The sequence below is a fragment of the Conger conger genome, chromosome 8 (assembly GCF_963514075.1).
Source record: "Conger conger chromosome 8, fConCon1.1, whole genome shotgun sequence".
Classification (NCBI taxonomy): Eukaryota; Metazoa; Chordata; class Actinopteri; order Anguilliformes; family Congridae; genus Conger; species Conger conger.
In genome coordinates, this window is record NC_083767.1 from 11,459,726 (window position 1) to 11,481,445 (window position 21,720).

The following is a 21,720-nucleotide window of genomic DNA, read 5'->3' on the forward strand; positions in this document are numbered from 1 at the left end:
TTTTATAACAGTTCATATTGTATTTATTCCTGTTCATGACAAGTACGAACATTAGCCTATGTTGTGTGGGCGCAGCAGTATTGTCCTTACTCGAACTGGGAGAACTCATGTGTCCTGGATGTACAGTAGCTATTCAGACATTGATACCATTTCTAATAATCTGAAGAAATCTGAAAACCCCATGCAGTTGCCAAGAAAGAATCTGCCATAAGTGTTTTCAGTGCAATATTCCTTAAGATGAATATAAAGAAAAATCATAACTCTCCACACATTTAATACTGTAGGTCAAATGTAAGTCTATGATACGTCTAAGCCACCACTTGGAGAAGAATTATTGAATGCTGCATTTTTCCAAGCGAGGACCCAAGGATCACTTTCTGGAGTCTAAGTGGAGAAAAAGTAATTAAGTGATAATGTCATCGCAGCCACATTGGAAACCGGTTTAATTTTGAGAAAACTATCAAGAGAGTTTTTGCATGACTGAGCCCCGAATATCCAAGCTTTCTGAGGAAGCACAACCACCCGTGTGTTTATTTCTTTTTCATTTGTGCTCACAGAGCTGAAGCCACTGCAGCACTGCTTCCCAGGGGCAGGGGACAGCGTGTGACTCTAGAACACCTTGCTGCAATCACGATGGAACAGTGTGAGATCCTCAGTGATGAGTTGAATTAGCCTTGAACTTGAGAGCGCTTGAAGATGTTTTTCGTAATTAATCTTTTTTTTTTTTAGCAGACAGTTTTCCCAGACAGTTATTCAATACTCTTAGACATAGGGACGGGATGAAATATTTAACCAGACTATGAAGGCGTGTGGATGCTGTGGAGGAGTATCTTATCCCAGCATGCACTTTGATGAAGGCAGAGACGGGTCCTCTCACCTGCTGCCTGCGGGCTGCCACATAGTTGAGCTTCACCATCTCCTTCCCAAAGTCTTTAAAGCGATTGGCCAGGTCCTGTTCATTTGGAGCATTCTTCACAGCCTCGAGAGCCTGCTCCACCTGACACACACACACACACACACACACACACATACACACACACACACAAATATGCTAAACTGCAGAAAGTGTAATGTAAACCAAATAACACTGTATATGCTTTTGTTAACACATTCATATGCAGGATATTTGAGCACTGACTGGAACATTACAAAAGCTCAAAGAGAGAATAATAAGAACCAACAGTGCTGTTGAGAACAAATACAGCATTCTCCAAGAGCTGACAAAAGGCACAACAATTCTTTACTAAAAATATTACACATTCAGACAAGCTATCCGAAGCATATTCTTTTTAAATGCCACCACAAATGGGCAAATACACTCAGTGGCAGTGTTATTAGGTACACCTACTCATAAATGGAAATAGCCTGCTCCTATGAGTCTGTGGCCACGACTCATATGAAATAAGCAGACATGGTGAGGCTTAGCTGTTGTTCAGCCAAAGAATGCATGATCTAAGTGACTTTGACCGTGGTACGATTGTTGGTGCTAGACATGGTGGTTCCAGCATCTCAGAAACAGCTGCCCCCTGGCATTGGTTACAGTCTCTGCAGTTTACAGAGAATGGCGTGATAAGCAAAAACATTCAGTGAGCAGCAGTTCTGAGTTTAAAGCCACCATGCTAATGAGAGAGGCCAGCGTAAAATAGGCTGATACATTCAAGCTAAAAGGCCACAAATGCTCAACAGTTGTTTACAACAGTGGAGCGCTGAGGGGCATCTGTGAATCCTCAATGCATTAAAAACAGTTGCAGAGCATCCGTTTTAGACTCAGTGACATGTTCCAATACTGTTTCTCACCAAAATATTGGGTGGTCTGATACAAAAGGTGATATGTTCTAAGTTGTTTAACAAATCTAGATTAAAAATACCAGGAGATAATAGCTGATATGCGGATCAAGTCATCTCAGGTATATCCTTTGAACTCAAACTCAAGTGTCTTCAGTGTACTGTATAGCAAAAACAAAGGAATTGACCTTGCTGTTCCAATACTTTTGAAGTGCCTGTCTAATCTATGGCTAAGGGAAAATATGAAAGCCTCATAATAGTTAAGGAATGTGCACAGTTCTTTAGGAGTGTTTAATGATCATTTACAGTATGCATCGACCCCCCTGTGGCTCCGAGCGGTATGAAGTGTCAGTCTCAGGCCGAGCTATGGCTCATTTATATGCTAATATGGACACAGGTACTATAACGCTAAGCCAGGGCTGTCCTGCAGTATACAGTAAATCAAATTTCCGACACGGGAATGAAATGGAGCTTTGCTTCCCGAAGTAGACACATGGTCTCATGAACAGCGGCAAAGAGCTAATTTTAAAGATGCGCATTAATGAACACATCAAAATGTTGGCATTAATCTTGTGGTGAGGACAACTTTATTAAAGCATAATTCTAGTTTATTGCATTATTTGACTTTCAAAGGTAATATTCTCTATATGTATCTATATTGCTGTACAATACAGCTCATAATGTTTCCAATACTTGATTTGTAATATATCCTGTCGATTACATTATGTGGCTGGGCTGGCCATTTTTATGTGATGTTTTTGTATGATATGAATGCATATGCCTGTGATGCAGTATTCATTGGAAATTCTACAGTGTTTAATATTGATGTATTGGGCAGTGGCACTTAAATTACTTGCAAGATGTGTTATTAGGCGCAAGAGAATGGGTTTGGAAAAGTGAGGCTTTCTGTTCCACTTACAAGTACCCTGTTGTGAATATGCATTAAGCAGAATCAAATTAGTACTTCAGCCTTGAATCTTCTGAATAGGTTTCTGACAGCCAATGCTTTCATATCCCTACCCACATCCCCAAATGTTTCTTTCATTGAAACTAAGACAAAAATTACACAAAGGCAAGCTGGATAGTGGGGAAAGTGTGGTTTTGCACACACATGCACGTACCCACATGCACCTGCTATGCAATTATATTACATTTAAGGCAGTATTCTTCTTTGTGCACATACTGTTAGGAATCTAATTGTACGTGTCATTTCAACCACAATATAACTTTTTGTTTAATGAATGGCAATAACAGAACTGGGTTCAATTAGTATTTATTTTGGATTCAAATACATTTCTGCATTTGACTAAACTTGCCTGGTATATCGGAACAAATGAAATGACCCCACCCATCTGCTACATTTGTCTGATGAAGCGAGACAGGAAGACAGGAGCACGTACGATTTTGAGGTGGGCCAGCAGTCTCATGACGTCAGCCATGTCGGCGAGGATGAGCAGGCGGGTGACGGCGGAGAGCAGCGCTCGAGCTGCCCGCACCATGGTGCCCCTCTTCACCGACGAGCAGGGGTCGTCCGCAAACTCCGCAGAGGCGCCGTGCATGGTCTCGCCTGCAGGGGACGCAAGAGAGTCCTCTGTTTACAGCCCAGCTGCAATACGGCTGCACGCTGTAATGTCCATTATCAATTAGGAATACCAACTGGAAATATCTATACTGAACCAAACAATCAGAAGTCTAAGAGCTATGAATGAATTTCAATAACCCTTCAAGAGACCCCTCTGTTTACAGCCCAGCTGAGCATGAATACGACTGTATGGTGTAATGTCCATTATCCGTTAGGAATACCATTCTCTGGAAATATCTACACTGAATTTTACCAAACTATCAGGAATCTAAGTGCTGTGAATGAATTGCCAAGACCCTTCAGAAGGCCCTACTGTTTACAGCCCAGCTGAGCGTGAATATGACTGCATGGTGTAATGTCCATTATCAGTGAGGAATACCATTCTCTTTCATCTGGAAATATCTATACTGAACCAAATTATCGGGAATCTAAGAGCTGTGAATGAATTTCCATGTGCTTGTGGTTCAAGGAAGCATATTGCTAAATAGTATGCAGCTGAGCTGATCTGCTAATATAATTATCTGCTGCTGAATTTGGCAAATAAACAAGCTGCAACCCAGGAAAATAACATCACATAAACTCTAAGCAACTTAAATGTGAACCAACATGCACAATGTATTTCTATGTGAACTATAAGCCTTGCATTTGCATTTGCATTTGCATTTAATAGTGAGAAGAGGAGTATGTGATATTTCCACATGAGAAAAACGCACAGCTTTTTAATGGGAGGTATATTTCAATACCTTACTCATCTGTAATTAAAGAAACATCAATGATGCATCAACCCACTTGTCTGATCCACACCACACTCGCAACTCCTCCACCAGACCAAACCCTTCCCACTCAACCGTGAACACAAAGTGCAGGATTCAGCAGCTGTGTCCCATAGGAGTTACAGTCTGTACAGAGCTGGGCGCAGAGGCAAACCACACGAACAGCGGACCAGAATCGACACACCGGAACATTCTCCACGTCCACAAAGTGCACCTGCGCAACATCCTTCACGTTCTAACCGGGCTCAGACACTTTAGCATGACTCACCACCGAAAGGGAACACTTAAGGTATAACGGTAAAGAATAACACGGTAAAATAAGCTGTAGACAGGGGATAGGGAGCAGTCATGTACACTGTTTATACCGACCGGAACGGAGAGTTATTTCTCCTGCAGCCGCTGAGAAAGTGACAAGAGCTTGGCCATTTGAATATATACGGGAGACAGGCTTTAATGAACCCGAGAGAGCCACGGCTTAAACTGTTTTAAATTACTGGGACGGCTGGTACTTCAATTACCGCCCGTCACTGACGGCGCATGAACTGAAGGCCACGATGACACAACTGTAATGAGTTCCAGCCTAAAATTAAGGTGCAACAGAGGAGTCGCCCAGGCGTAAAAGGTAGACGGGAGAATTGGGCGCATAACCTGAAGCACGATGGCACCTCTTCATTAGAGGAAAATGGCAGAAAATCTTACTCACACATACAAAATAAGCTGTGGGATATCAATGGCTTTCCCCACAATGGAACGCAGAAATAAATCCTCAGTCCATAAGCATGTTTCAGTTTGCTGCATTTGAAGAGAAATTCAATTCGATATGAAGCTCTTTTTCACCAAGTTATTTTCAGCAAGAGGTTTATTGAACTTGGCTGAAGAGCCTTGGGAATAAATCACAGCATATTAAATAAGGATGAAATATAGAGTCGTTTAGAAGTTTCATTTTCAAGGACGTGAATCCACATTGCAATCTCTGGCTGATTAGTCTTAAGCTACCATATTCAGGTTTGGTCTAAACGAGAGAGCAATGCAGAGCAGTTGGATACTGTATGAAGGAAAGATGCCCCAAAATTGGCTCAATTCTGGGAATCAGACACTGACTTAGGAGATGATAAATCATTAACTTTGTGAAAGTATTTCCAAAGTCAGAGCTACATATAAAGTGACAAAGTCAGATGAATCTCCCACTTTTTAAGCCATCAGAATCACATCAAGCCCAGGACCGTCTATTAGTATATAATGTAAAAGTCAGTGCACCTCACAAAATTGATTTCAATTGTATTATTTCAGTAAAAACCTCACAGAGAATAATACTAAATGATGAAATACAATTTAAACTCTACTAACAACGTGTTTGTATGTTTCTGCTGAACAGTGAACACTTGTTTGATTTACAGTCGGTCATTAAACTGGCCAGCTATTTCCTTTGGAAGCAAAGCTAAACAAACACTTCAGTGATAAATTATTTATACTGTTCAGTATAAGAATAAACAGTGATACGGATAACCAAAAGGAGGCTTAAAGTGATATTCCTATACCTGTCTCCCCAAGGACACTGGGAAATATTCCACAGACCTGGGTCAAATGCGTAATTGTTCTGGATTCAATTAGTTTTCTACGCTTTACTGAGCTTATCTGGTGTATTGGAACCTATAAATACTCTCATAAAGTGCTAACCCCACCTTATGATCCTCTTGGTTGGCTCAATTGCACCAGGCAAGATCAATCAAGAACAGAAAAGTATCCAAAACAATTACATATTTGACCTAGATCTGAATGCCAAGACCCGGAACAACTCAGGTGGGCAGTTGAGTGGTCAGCCACACAACTTTAAAAAATGAACAGTTTCCTCCCTGACACTGCGCAACCTAGCGGGACAGAGCGTTTAAATGAGCTTTTCCCCCCGGAGACATCTCCCCTACCTGCTGAGTGTGCTGCTCTACATCACACACGCACCAGGGGACGGGGTGGGGGTGACGGCCAGTGATTGACCGTCCACTCCCCCCAAGGAGAGGTTCTGCATTAGCGCGTTTCGCGCAGGCCTCCTAACCTGCAGTGCCACTCACAGAAAGCCGTTTCTAACACTGATTGCAGCAGAGCAGGCAGTGGTGCTAAACCCCAGGTGCAGCTAATCTATTTCACAGTGGGGAAACGTGTGCTCGTCAAACCTGTCAAGAGCATTAGCGCAAAATAAACAACGAAAAAAAAACAGAAAATGGGCTGATGAATCTGTGTGCTCTGTTCATAAATGACTGTGAGACGCTGTAATGAGGAGCTGAAACTGACCCATTTAGGGATCAACATCTGCTCCCAATACCTGGCATATAAAACTGGGAATAACATTATTCATGGATGGTTACATCAAGGCATGTATTTATTTTTTAAGTATATGGATTGAATTGACTCAAAAACATGCAGCACTCTAATTGTATGCTTCACTTGTCGTCATTCCTCTTACCATACATTGAAAATCATATAAAGATGTAGATGAAATCACAGAGTAAAGCAGTAGGAGGCAAACTGTATGGAAAAGGGACATTTTAATTGTATGTGTATAATGTGATGTTTCCATGCACATTAATCTCTGCCTCTCATTCGGTTATTCAAAAGCACCAGCTCGCTAGGGATTCATACAAAAACATCCCACCTAAACATTCAACTAAAAAATCACAATCATAAAAAAAGACATTCCAAACAAAATGGGTGTACCAAACTGAACTCAGTGAACCATCACATCCCTCTGCTTCACTCACTCTTGCCAGAAGACTGGCAGAGGTCCTGAGAGTGGTGTGTTCCTAAAATCACTTCTCCGCTCTTTAGGACCATGTACGCTGCGCTGTGTAGCCGTGCTGTGCGGTTCACTCCTGCTAGCATCAGGCGGCAGGCTATGTAATGTGTTCCTGCAGAAGCACGCCCTGGGCTTATGCGCATGGGAGGAAGGGTTTAGGGAGTGGTCACCCCATTCCCGGGCTTGGAGAGAGCAGAAGCTCAGTCACATCTCCATTAGGGAGAATTAAGAGAATTAAGCCAGCTCAAAGTCAAAAAGGTATTGCGCTTAATGATATTATTTTTTTATTTTAACTTGATGTCATGGCAGCCTAAAATGGGGGTTAGTCCTGAGTCTCTTATCGAGAAAGCAGAAGCCAAGATACTGACTGCAATAAGACAACGCTAATTAAAAAAAGATACAACACAGCACTATTTCCATTTCACTCCAGAGCTACTGTAAATTAAAAGGATTGACTAACTGTTGTTAACTGTTGTTAGCAATGTGACACTGAGTAAATCAGATTCAACAAATCCGCACTGTATTTAAGGTCCCTGTATCGTTTAATTTAAATTGATAGTTATTTCATCACCAGATTTATGATACCAAAAAAATATTAAACCAATATTTTCCAAGCTTATATTGCCTGGAACTGATCGGTCTGATCAAAGCACTCGCTTAGATAATGTCACCCTCTATAGGAGAAACTGAACCAATCACGTGATTCCATACCATACCTATTTTAGTATGACTGGCTAGCTATCCTAAATTTTCCCACTCAAGGGGCCAATTTGCAGTGTGTTCAGCTCAAGTTATGATGCATTTCAACATTATCTGTCAAATAAGGATTGGATGTTCTCGTCGTAGTGCAGTGCTGCGGTCCACTGCAGCGACACTACACTGCAATTGATCTGAAGGGTTTTTATCCCGACATAAACAAATAGCAATACCAGCGATTAGTGATTAGTCTGATATTACTCTGGAATTATTTGTGTCAAATATGCTTTTCAGTTGACTCCCGTGAAATTACATTCACACTCATTCATGCAATTTGATATTTACTGAAGCAATTCAGGTTACATTTCTTAGTCAGGGTTAAAACGGCAATACCCCATCTAGGAATTGAACTTGCAACATCTGAGTTCCCTTACCATTTTTGGATTTGGGAAGTTCTAGAAACTGTTCTTTTTCGTGACTCACTTTTTGACTTTTATAAGGGTTGACAGAACCTCATTACCTGTGGTTAACCATCGTATCTAATTAATTCGCTGCCTACATAATAAAGTCACCGGAATGCATCACAGTAAGACAGTTAATCAAACTGATGTCTAAACCAATGGGAAATATGGCCAATAAATATCCATTGTATTTGTTTCCAAAACACACATGTATTAAATATGCTTATTCTTTTCCACTCCATGATTGATAATCTGAACTGATTCAATTAAAGTTCTACTTAGGAGTGGCATTATATATTATTGCAAACTACAGTAATAAATGTATCATCTGTAAAGCTCAAAGCAGCAATTTCACTTTCATTTTATTGAGATCTTTAGTTGACTTTGATAAAAAAAATATATAAAGTTCAATATAATATAATTTAGTCAATGTGTGTACACTAATGTGTGATCATGAATCTGCTCTATTTCAGGAAAACATACTGTCCTATATTTCCACCTGGGCAAAGCATCATGGGAAATCCCATTCAGGAAGACCACAGCACCAGGCTGCATTCAAGGCTACCTCCAGCTCCCCACTGTTTGCCCCACTCAACCAATGGGCTTAGTGAATGTATATGAAAGGATCAATACAGCAAATGGCTGTACCTTTTATTACCTTGGCAGTTCACTTCGCCCATTTTCTGTGGTAATAAAGGTTTACCTACAATCGTAACACTGTCAAGGCCAGATCATAGTGGGATCTATTAGTTCTGTTGGCCTTGCTACTGTGTCTGTGTGAGTGTACGCAAGGTGTGCCTGGGTGTGTGTGTGTGTGTGTGTGTGTGTGTACATAGGCACCAAAATCATTAAAGTATTCAATTGTTGGCCTGTTATTTGTGATATTGTCATGCATTAAATTAATTTGGACTGATATGCATGTTCATATTATTCCATCAGGAAATGTTATAAAATAATTAAGAAGGGAAAAGAAATAAGCAGTGCTTGTATCCCTGAAAAAGGTGCCTAATGAGTATTTTTTCTACTTGAAAGAGTACTGTCCAATTAAATTAAATCAATAATAATAATAATAATAATAATAATAATAATAATAATAATAATATAAGGGCATCTCAGGGGGGGCAGCCTGTAACGTAGTGGCTAAAGTACATGACTGGGACCCGGAAGGTTGGTGGTTCAAGCCACACAGCTGTTGGGCCCTTGAGCAAGACCCTTAACCCCAGGGGTCAATGCTTAGTCTAGTAAACTGTACATTTTGATAAAAGCATCAGCTAAATAGCAAACTACTTTTGCAGAGATTTTGAATCTTCTAATATCCTCTGTAGTAGCTCTGTGTGTAAGGACACACGGGCGGTTCTAATATCCTCTGTAGTAGCTCTGTGTGTAAGAACACACGGGCGGTTCTAATATCCTCTGTAGTAGTTCTGAGTGTGTAAGGACACACGGGCGGTTCATGCGGGAGGTTCACCTTGCTTGCGGACATCATCCACTGCGGCCACCAGCTCCTCCTTCAGATCTTCAGTCTCCGTGGCGATCTGCTCGCCTTTCTCCAGGAAGTTGTGGGTGGCCTGCTCCACCGAGGTGGACAGCACGTGGGCCTTCTTGGAGCGGCCTTTCTTTTTACTGGAGGGGCCTTTGTTACTGGTGTTCACCAGCGTGGTCACCTGTGGGAAATGGAGTTTCATTAGAGGTGTGTGACACACAGGGCTTTGTTACTGGTGTTCACCAGGGTGGTGGCCGGTGGGAAATGGAGTTTCATTACAGGTGTGTGACACACAGGGCCTTTGTTACTGGTATTCACCAGCATGGTGACCTGCAAGGGATCGGAACAGGAAGCACAGCTACATGACTGGGATTTCAAACTAAATGTGCGACATCTGTGCTACCCAGAGCCCAAACTCTGCATCATCCCAACCAGTCAGGAAACATACTAAAAAATTACATGTGGGCTTTTTTTCCTGTTTTTTATGTGATAAACATGGCTTCCTCTTCAGATGATGCCCTGATTCAGAACCTGATTTGTTGTGCTCTCCAGCCTCTGGACAGTTGCTCTTAATTACAGCACGGCGGCTTCAGCTATATCAGGTTCCCTCTCCAGCTGTTACTAAAACGACACGTCTCTCCATCAATGTGAATCATCATGGAAAATTACATTTCTGATGGGTGATTTACCCCAGGTTTTGAGACATTAGGTTATCTTGTTTTGAGCAGAGCCTTTAGCTGCACCATGAGTCCTACAAGTGATGAATTAAACATGCAGGAGGAGTCAAAGAGAATATGGGACCACTTTGCTGAACCAAAATCTTTAATTAAAGATACTGTAATATTCTAACATCATGCACTTCCTCTGGGTAAACATGAGCATGGATTCACATTAATGTGCTGCAATGTAGGAATTTATAGCTTTTGATACAGCTTCTAAGTTATGGTTCCATACTAAAACGCATCCTCAATAAACAACCGTAAATTACAGGCAACAAGGCTGCCTGTCTGTCAGTTCTCTATCAATTTAAAATGGTACTGACACGTGAACAATACCATATTTATTATTATTTGTTATAAAGATGTATGAAAGATTAGGCACACCTGGTAAAAGAGTACAGCAAGTTACAATGGATCTCGAAGTGAACAGAAGCTGGCTTGGCTTCTACATGATAAAATTAAATATGTATTTCAATAAATGCCAATGAATGATTACAACTTATTATTGTTTGCATTTATGAAAATAAACTAAAGTGAACATGGCCCAAGCAAAATATTGGGTACCCTGTCATGTTAGTACTGACTAACACCTCCTTTGGGGATCAGTAACAGCTTCCAAACACTTCCTCCAGCCAGCCAAATCAGTCTGTTCCTGTTTTCTCAAATGCGTTCACACTCTTTCTTGCAGAATTCATCTAGCTCAAAAATATTCATAAGTGTCCTTGTATGCACTGCATGTTTGAGATCTCCCACAGATTTCCAATAATATTCAAGACTGGAGACTGCGACAGCACTTCAAATACCATCCTCTTTCTTTCCTTTAAGTACTGTACTTCACGGTTGAATTTGAGGTCTGCTTTGGGTTACAGCCAAGCTTCCTTATCCAAATATCCATATGCAGCCAAGTTTGAGCTTCCTGGGGGGAGGATACCACGTTTTGGGGCAAAAGGTCTAGGTACGTGCTGGAGCTCATGATTCCATTGACCTTAACAAGAGACCCAAGTCCCTGAGCTGCCAAACATGCAGCTCCATATGTCACTGTAGGCACGACATCCGTCTCAACCTGAGTGTCCTTCTTCCTACGCCAAACCCAGCGTTAGTGCAGATAGCCATCTGACCATAATATCCAGTTCCAAGTTAAGTTCAAACAGAATGCCTCCTGTAGCATGTCATATTTTCATTTGGCTTCTCTGGTGATTAATTCATTCCTTTTTTCATAGCTGACTTCAGTAAACCATCATTATCATTGGTTAATTAATTCTCCTCACTGAGCTGATTACTGCTATTTTCATCAGGGTAAAAACAAAAAAAAGCATTTAAATAAAATAGATGATTACTTTCATCTGTCTGCACAACAGAGCTCTGTGTCATCCAGCGGCCCCCACCACTCTCTCTAATATCACAAATAATTACAGGAGCTGAGAGCACAGTCCTCTTTCACCCCCATTAGCTTTCAGAGGGAAATTTAAATAACGGATCTCATACCTTTTTTTGCCACTCTCTTTCAGAGGCAAATTTCAGTGATGGATCACATACCTCTCTCTGTCTCTCTCTCTGTGTCGCTCTCTCTATCTCTATCTCTGTCTCTCTCTCTGCCTCTCTCTACCTCTTTCTGTCTCCGTCTGCCTGTCTATCTGTCTGTGTCTGCGTCTGTCTCTCCGTCTCGAGTTTTTTTCTGTCCTCCACAGATTCTGTTTTGTCCAACTTCACCAAGCAATACAATTACTTGTTCCGTGAAGGAAATTGCTCTTACAAAAAAGGAGGGCAAAAAAGTTATGGGTGATTTTCAATGGCCTTTCTAAAATTATTTCAGTTAATTCTCTGATCTGTCAAAAAGAACAGTTAGCCAAGGAATAGACAAACATCAGTGATTCTGTCATGGATGATCCTATTAACACCTCCAACAATGTTTACCCATTCAGAGGCCTGCCTGAATAAACAAGGGGAGGGGGGCCTCAATCATTCATCAAAAAAGGCCTTCTTTTTGAGACCCTACTAAAAAAAACATTCTACTGCAGCAATAAAAACAAATAAAAAAAATGACACAAAAAAAAGTACTGATAAGACTACCACAAATACTGGTCAGCCATCTACGTATGTTCATGGAGAATAATGTATTTCTGATTAGCTATTGTCTGATTAAAAATAAATAAACCTTAAATGAAAATAAACACCTTCTTTCACTGCATGCAATGCACTGTTCATGAATGGTAAAAATTGCACTTGTAAAGATCTTGACCGGCTCTACTCCAGTGATACACATGCATAGTGTGTGAGTGGCAAGTAGTTAGTAAGACACATGAACCATGCATGGATGAACCATGATTCACACCTGTAAAGGAAAACCTATAATCATTCCCAGCGGGTAATAAAACACCAGTTTGAAAGGCAGCAGCTTCTAACTCATGCACTGTATAGTACTTTAACTCAGCCTTGGCCCAGTTTCAATTCAATTCAATTCAATTTGCTGGAATGACATTGGAATGTTGTATTGGCAAAGCATACAATATTAAAGAAAATTATACTGTACATCACAGTCTAGAAACAAATGAACAGGAGCCACACATGAAGTACTTCTCTCTGGTCAGTGGCAGAGCAGAGAGAGTATGAACAGACACATACCTACCGCAGGAGCCCTGCTTTAGGAAGCTGCAAGAGTGCTGCATAGGACAACAGCATAGCGAAGCTTCCGGTTTCTCAATGCATAGTAAACAAGCGCGGCACCGCCGACCACCGACCACCGACCCCCCGAGGAAATTAATGAGATAAGAAGAACAGTCCACCAAGCACTGTGATCTCTGCAAAGCGCCGCATCCGTTTCAACAGCGGACATATTGAAAACAACACCCGGGGGAACCGCGGACATACGTTTAAATAGGAACACACGGGGAGAGTGTGTTTATGAAGGCCTGATCCAGTAGTGTCAACACATTTTGACACATTTCAAATACCAATAAGCTATGAAAAAGCATTTTAGAAAGCACGGAGGGGAAAGCATGTGACACTTTTCTGTCGAAGGGGTTTGTTTTTCCATTATTATGAAAATAGCCGGTGCAAGTCCAAGAAGTATGAGATAGACAAGAACAAAATTGACTCATAAAATGGTACTGGCTTCTATGCTCCAACAGGGTGGATATACATGATAACTCCCACACCAAAATGAAAACACAGCAAAACATGCGCGGTCAAAAGGGTAAAAATCTTGTGCTTTTTATTCAGTTTGTGTTGACTTGTTTAGCCTGAAATACAGTTCTCTGTAAAACACCTCATTAACTTAATGGGCTTACTCATAGTCAACAATGAAAGCAGGCCTAAAATCAACACGAGTGGCATTTTAAAAAATTGCCACAACTTTTAAAAAGCAAGCTTTAAAAGTCTATGTATTCATACACAGCTTAACGTAAAAAACTGTATGTTTCTAAGGAATGCGGGTGAAACAGTGATTTACTGAACATCCTGCAGTCAGCACATGCAGTACTGTACAGACGTTCAGTTAAAGTGCTTACCAAGGCCGGATTGGAGAATCATTACCATGAGCCCCGTCTGATTTCAATCAAGTCATCATGAAAGGGCAACGTCTTCATTGTGATATATCTGCGCAATGCAGACAGGACGCCTACACAAGCCTGAGGTACTGAATCACACACAACAGGCATCACAGAGGCTATTCTGTCCATAAAACCATCTTCCCTCCATGTTCAACTGAGCCGAGCAATTTACAAGAGCAGGCGATGGGGAAGAAAAATGCAGCAATGAGAAGCCCACAATGCACCTTTTTGCAAAGTTTTCCAGCGTCGTTATCCTGACAACACAAAAGCGCAGTTGCACTTACAACACAACTGCACCTTACTGCAAGAAAATAACCACGCGAGACAGAAAGTAATTTCCGAAAAAAAGGAAAAGAAAGCACTCGTACAGCAAATGACCTTCCTCAAAAAAAAAAAAAAAAAACACACAATAAAACTGCGATAAATAAATAAATTATTGCGCGGCAACCTAACCTTTTCTACAAGCGATGAAGCATCTGGCCTGTGCTTTTACGCGTAATCAATAACACTAACCTAAAGGCATGGATTAAATGCCAGGCGCTATCCCCCCAATGCACACTGCAGCACTGTTTCTCTCGGCACTAAATCTCAGCGGCTCAATAGTCAATGCAATTTTCCGCCTGCGGTCCCTCGCCCCGGCGATCCCAACCGGAGCGCGCGGGGCTCCGGGTGCTATGTCACCGTGGCGTTCCCCCTCACGCGAGCCCGTAAGAACGGCCTCTTTAAGAAGAATTACCTTCCCATTACATACACTAACAGGTCCAGTCAATCACGCTGGGCCGCCCGGCAACCGGATAGCGTTTTCCCATTAGCCGCGGTGCACTTTTTTTGGAGTACGGCGGCTGAATAATGCATGGCGGTTAGCGCCGGTACTTTCGCGCCCTCCGGCAAGGGCGTGAATGTGGACATGATGTGCGCACATCCACGGCCGACTGCCGACATCTGATCACCAATGTTTCACCTTGTAAACTCATTCCCATGCCATGGTGGTGAAGACCAGACCTGGGTCAAAAAAGCAACTGTTTTGGATTCAAATACTTTTCTGTGCTTGGTTGATGGTGCCTGGTGCAATTGAGCCTACCAAAAGAACGTAGGTAGGGAAAGGGTTTGTACTTTGAGAGCATTTCATAGGTTCCAATACACCAGAGAAGCACAGTAAGGCTAGAAAAGTATTTGAATCCAGAACAATTACTGTCAATTTTTGACCCAGGTCTGGTAATGGGAAATGCTGTGATACAAACGTGGAGATGATATGGGGCATTTGCAAAGGGTTGGCAAGGGTCTCCTCATGGTTCAACACCTCCCTCATCCCATAGGAGGAGAAAATCCACCCCCGCTCACCCCCCGATGCAAGAGGTCAAACGTTCCCCCCTCTGCTATATCACAATCAGCAGCAGACGATCTGAAGCTAACAAGCTCTCGCTAAAGCGGCCGAAGAACCATCTCATTCCGTCTGCTTTAGCATTCAGGCAGGTGGTCCCGGGGCGTGAGGTGCAGAGGGGCAGCTTGCCTGTGGAAGGTGGGTGCAGACCCTTATCACTACGAATGGATTCCCAATGAGCATGATGCTCTGATAGTGCTGACTGCGGGTGGTTTTGTAGGACAAAGGAACAGAAGGCATGGGCACAACAAGAACTGCATTTCAAGCAAAAATTTTGGGCATAAACTACTCTCGAGTCATGTTTTATGCATATACTACATTATTACATTATTATAATGTCATGCATACATAAATATACCATAAATAAATGTGGCATAATTTATAAATAAATTAAACAGTTGCAGAGCACCAGTGTAGAGCGCAGTCAGGTGAGGGAAGAGCCACAGGGTAGACCAATCATTAAAAACTGAGGAATAAACCCAGGCCAAAAGGAAATGAAGCAAGCAGCAACTGCTTGGTTGCTTCACCTTTTAAGGTGTGAGATCAGAAATATCTGATTAGAATGTTCTTAACTGAACAGTCCAATGATGATGTAACAATCACTACTGGTAATTGATAGTATTCGATTGACATAATTAAAATGCCACTACCATTTTTTTTACATGGAAGTAACAATCTAACTGTATAGGCTTGATAAAAATCAGTTGACAGTCGCATTTACGGGGTATTTGCGAAGTGGGATTACAGAATTAGCTAGATAATTGCACTGAATAAAACTCTGAACCCTAGCTGTTGTTGGTAAAGCTGTTCTTGACTGTAGCTTGTCAGTAAACCGCTTCAGGCTTAACACATTTTTTCTATGTCAACAAAATGGTGGCGGTTGACTACTCCCGGGTTTTGAGAATACTATCTAGTTCTAGAACACTTAAAATTTCGAAAGAAAAACATTAAAAAACCTCTCTTCAAAGGGTTTATCAAGCCTCCAGTGGGAAGATCTGAAGGCTCTACAGCAAGATTATTTATAGAGGCCGTTCACATTTTAACATCATTAGCTATGGGAGGCGTGCCTACCAGATGGTGCAACATGGGGAGTACTTTCCAATATATGAGCCCCAGATTCATACTAGCTTATTTTCCATTAGAGTCTTCTTTCAGATAAATACATTAATGTACATGATTCATTGACATGCTTTGCACTTTCGAATGAAGCAATTAGTAAGCACAGCACTGAGAAATCGAATATATAATTAGAGTGCCATGGTATCTCTATGGCAACTGTGCAGTTGTACATAATATCTTCAAAGAAGACATGAAACTTCACCTCCATGCTGCATGAGGTTCTATCTCACACATGGTTTAATTGCTATCCAAATAGCAGACTTTTGCAGGACACCCCAATGAGCAAAAGCTGCAATCTAGACATCTAGAGGGCTAGTAATCTAGGTTGAGAGATGTCTTAAGGTGACATAAACAGACTATGTTAGCCCCATTATAGCTCAGGTTTCACCCAGATATAGCCTGGCTACTGCCTAGTCAGCTAGACAACTTTTCAACTTTTTCACTTTTCAGGTTTTCATCTGAGCGCAAATAATTTAATCACCTTTTTGCTGACCATTTTACCAGAAATATGTTCACTGGGCCCACATGCACACACGCACAAGAAAACTACGGTGTAGGACTGTACACTTCCATACCCTAACCAGGACAGTGAACAAGCTGGGGTTGAGATCATCTGTGAAGGAGGGTTTGGAGGGAACACAGCTGCTTGTCACAGGTGTTTGGCACATCTCACTGCCCCACCCTGCAGGCAGTGAGACGGAGAACGCATTTGTTTCCACATGCATACATGTATCACTCATCACACGCCCTACAATGAGCTCATATACAAAACTTTATCCCCATTTTCTGTTATCCTCCAACTGAGCTTTAACCGGGGAAACCTCTTCCCGGTATCTCCGGTCTATCCCCTTAAAAAGTGTGGAGCCACAAGCCACGATGATCCAATGATTATTCAGCAGAAATGATCTCGTCTCTCAGACATGGGATAAAAAAAATTTAAAAGCGGAAACAAAAAGTGAAAGTCATGCATTATGCATCGAGTTAAATGGGTGGCAGAGGTCGTTACTGCTCGCTGAGTTCAGTAAATATATTTGTCTCTGGCAGTCACAAACCCTGGGTGTCACATCGAAATTCAACAGCCGTCAAAACCTGACGCGCTATCTCCATATCGGCCTGTCAGCACTCGGTTTCTGGGTCAGTGGGAAGACTCCAGCGACGGCTGCAGGAAGAGGCCTATCCTGCTGTGGTTTTGGCCGACCCCACTACTTCCACACTGGCTGCTGTGAAGCCAGCTGAACCGTCTCTATGGTAACAGCGGGAGCAGTCACAACACTGATCACTCTCTTAAATAACTCTCTCAATCAGAATGCTTAATGTGGCCCAAATCTGATGCTCTTTCATCGAGAAGTCCGCAGGTAGCCCTGTAGAGACTCGTTAAAAGGGTCTATTTACAAATGTACACAAGCAAACAGCTAAATCATTCTCTTTCTTTTTCAGTAGTCACTTACTATATCCAATTGCAACTGAATATTTTCACAATCAGTTGCAGGGAACAAATTACTAGACTGTTTGGGCCTGTCAGGCCAATTCTCTCCTCTCCATTACTTCTGTAATGCGACCGCTCCAAGCTCCAGCAGGTACTCATATGGGAGTGAGTGACCCTGAAGGCCCAAGATGAACATGTCTGGAACAATATCGAAAGCATGAGACACAGCAGACAGGAGGTGAGTCTTATCCAGGAAATGTGGTGTGTGTTCTGCAGTTCTGACAGGAAGGCCCTCTGCGCAACTCACCCAGGCCCAGACTGCGGACCGTCAACATGGAATCAAACTTTTATCTGAGTATCGCATATGCACGCAAACATGCACCATCACATTATACCTTTCGCTAGCTAGTATATTATTCTCATTTTGGCGAGAAAAGAGCCTAATGACATTGATTCTATATGGATTCTTTCTACACTGGTGATTTTATTTTCAACCAGTAACCTTCAATGATATGCAAAAAGTCTATGCTACCTCACCTGGTGTATCTATACAGTACCTAGAGAATCCTTCCAACTACAAAGCAACATGAATAAAAATGCAGACAGTATTCAATCAACATTTGTACATTTGATCCATATTGACTAATATACTGTAAGCTCAGCCTTGAGTCGAAGCTGTACACAGTGCTCCATACAATAGGTTCCAGTTCCAGTTGACTCACCTTGGCTTGGTGGCCTGGTTATTGAGTAGTGTCCAGGATTAACAGACAGTCTGTGGGTGTATATGCAGCACAAAGGCCTCCATTTCCATATTAGGTACCACAGGCCTACAGCTCAGGCAGGTCAGTGGAAACTAATGCCGCAGGTCAGATGCATGGCTCAAAGCTTTAAGGCACGGTCCTTTAGCATCAGTCATGGCATTTCTCTGAATTAACCCTTTCTAGCCATAATATAACTAGACAGAGAGGCCACTCTTCCATTAATAATAATAACAGTAGTAGTAATAATTGTCAAACTTCTTTATTACAAGATATTTCATTGAATATTTTATTGCCTAGGCTTCTTTGTGTGTGTGTGTGTGTGTGTGTGTGTGAAAGGAAGCAGATTTCAAACAGATCCTCCCCATCCTGTCCCACTCAATCACAGCATGCTCTGGTCCACAGCCAAAGCGTGTTCTGTGTGAACACTGCTGTGTAAATCTCTCGGGCATGGCAGCAGATTGACAAAAGATATGCACATATTCACTTGAAGGAGTCCTGCCAGTACAGTAGTGTGGTAAGGAGTTACAGCTCTATCAGGGTTTGGCTGTGCTACACTGTCTGACTTAGAAAGAGAAATAAAAGTACAGCAGAACAGAATCTTCCATTCAACAAATCTCTCTGTGAAATGTGATTTTTTTTTTTCTGACAGACTGTAGCTGATGCGCAGTAACACATTTTCTTGTGAGGCAAAGCCAAGGTCATGATAGGTTCTTGGCACATTGGAGTGCTGTGAAGTCAATAGTAGTGTGAGTAGGACAGAGTGTGAAGACAGCAATTGTAAGAGTGAAAAAGTATCTGGAGTTCATGTCCAGCACTGTTCTAATTCAGACCATGGCTAATCTGACTAAAAGGGTCCCTAAGATCATATGTTACACCGTTCATGTTGAGTCCTCAATGTGGACTACATTGCAATACACAGTTCTGGATTCTGATTTTACTCCGTTCAGTTATCCAGCTAACTCAGTAATCCTGCTTTGTGAAACAGGGCCTTGGACTCTTGTGCTGAAAACTTTTCAATGCATCACAAATAAGGACTATGGAGGTAGCTGGGGCACTGTGTGTGTAGTTAGAACAACGATTTCATAGCCAAGCCCTCTCTCAATCCCCATATTGCAGAGAACTGCATACTGCTTGCTTTAACTAATTAAGAACTAATTAAGACTACAGTGAGTAAATGGAAGAGGTCCAGGCACCCAGACCATCCCCTGGGCCCCACAGGAGAAAGAGAGGCTGGGGCCATTACCCCGAGAGTGACACCGTCCCTCTTTAGAGCAAGGTGTTGTCATTAAGGCCATTTTTTATTTTTTTTTGCTTTTGTTTGTAATTAAATTGTTAGACGAATAGTGAGCAATCAGCAAAAATAAATTAGGCAAAAACGTCAGCTCAGATACAATCTGAGGAGGGATCCGTGACCTTGAGGTCTCTGGTGCGAGTCAGAGAGCTCACAAGCGATTGAACTGCGATTTAGCTTTCAGCGCCACAGACGCCCATTCACAGATGCAGCACTCTGTGCATTAATGAGCTGTTTAATTAAAGCCATTCTTAATTCCAGTGGTGTTGCCTGTTCTGCTCAACTCTTATGCGGCCCGTTCTCACAGCGAGGCTGTGGATCATAAAGTTTTTAAGGTCACCATAAATATCCCTCCTTAATGTATACTATAATTGAACATAATGTTTATGTGTGTTAACATAGTAACAAACGATCGCGATATTGAGCACACAAAAAACTATGTTTGAACAGGAACATTCAAGATGGCAGGTGGATACCACCGCAAGCAATAAACAAACAATAAAAATGAGAATGACACGACATGTCCTTGGAGTCAATAAGGCTAAACTTTATTCATATTCTAAAACTAAAAAAAAAAAACTTAAAAAAAATATATATAAATAAAAAAGGTCTGGTTTCACAGACACAGATTCATCTTAGTCCTGCACTAAATTGAGTTTTTAAACTCAAAGAATCTCAATTGAATGTTGAATTTTAGTCAAGGTCTAAGTTTAATCTGTGTCTGTTAACCTGGCCCTCAAAGTTCTTCAATATTTTGGAAATAGCCGCATCTTCAAGACATGCCTTGTCTTCTCAAAATCAAGCATCGGATGGTTATTTCATTGAGCAGCCATCAGCTAAATATATTCATAAGGCCATCAAACATGAAGAATCAAGTTGTTGAACAACTATAGTTGTTGAAACAGGAGCAGTCAGAGACAGAGAAAGTCGGCAGTAAACCAGACGAAAGCACCCACAGCCATAATAGGTAATCAGAGGGTCTAATGTCCTTGTTTTAGAAAACCCTCCAGAATTGAGATGATGGCCCCATTATATCACTGTGTGTTTAAGTGAATACGTTGTGCTGGTGGCTGCGTGGCATGTCACTGAATCATTAATATTGCACTGGGTTTTTCTCCCAATGGGAATGCATCTCAGCAGGTACCACACTCCTGCTGTCAAAGGAAGACTCCGTGAAAAACCCTGTAGTCTCAACGGCAGCCTGGAAACGAGGGCCCGCGTCACCCATCCTCGGCCCACGTCGGTCTGCACACGCGGAAGTGAGCGCAGCACTCTGGGAGCTAATGGGTCCTGAAAAAATTACACGGGCTTGTTTGCTGAGCGAGCCGGGATGGATTGCTGAGTTTCAGCTCATGTCAATATCCTCAGTGGGCCAGTCAGCTCAATCGACAGCACGTCACTGTTCCAGGGATGCAAAAAACAAACACACACATATTCACCTCCCTTGTCACCGTACTGTAAGAATGAAAGGCATTTTGAACTCCAACAAGCAAAACCGCTGCCTTCCGGTGCTGAGGAAGAAGACAAACTGAGAGAGTTCCCAGTCAGATCCTGAAGAAGACAAAGACACGTATGACTTCACACACCACCGTGTACTTCACCATCCTCTCCTCCACATCTCCTCCGACAGCACCCCCTTATCTTCAATTATGGATTAGCTTGTACAGTAGCAAACAGCACCAGGAAGATATGTTTCACGTTGTGAACGGGAGTTACAGTATGCAGAGAGATAAACCAAATGAACGGGGACCAGGAGAGTATGGACCAAGATAATGATCCCGGGATTGCCTGAGGATTAATATTTAAAAGACAAAATGAAGCAGAAAATTAAATGCATGTGTCACACAGTGTGACCAGCAGGAAGGTGCTAAGTCTAACTGTGCTAATGATTACAATAGAAAAGAACC

At 42.0% G+C, this 21,720-nt stretch overlaps 1 protein-coding gene across 3 annotated transcripts in view; it reads right to left on the bottom strand.

Moving 5' to 3' along the window:
* LOC133134884 (catenin alpha-2) overlaps positions 1-21,720 on the bottom strand; it is a 300,097-nt gene that overhangs the window by 249,091 nt on the left and 29,286 nt on the right. For all 3 annotated transcript variants that reach the window (XM_061251445.1, XM_061251444.1, XM_061251449.1), the window contains exons 3-5: positions 9,554-9,749; positions 3,186-3,352; positions 878-997 (exon numbers count right to left, since the gene is read on the bottom strand). In XM_061251445.1, the coding sequence (XP_061107429.1) occupies positions 878-997; positions 3,186-3,352; positions 9,554-9,749 (483 nt within the window). The remainder of the gene's footprint in view (positions 1-877; positions 998-3,185; positions 3,353-9,553; positions 9,750-21,720) is intronic.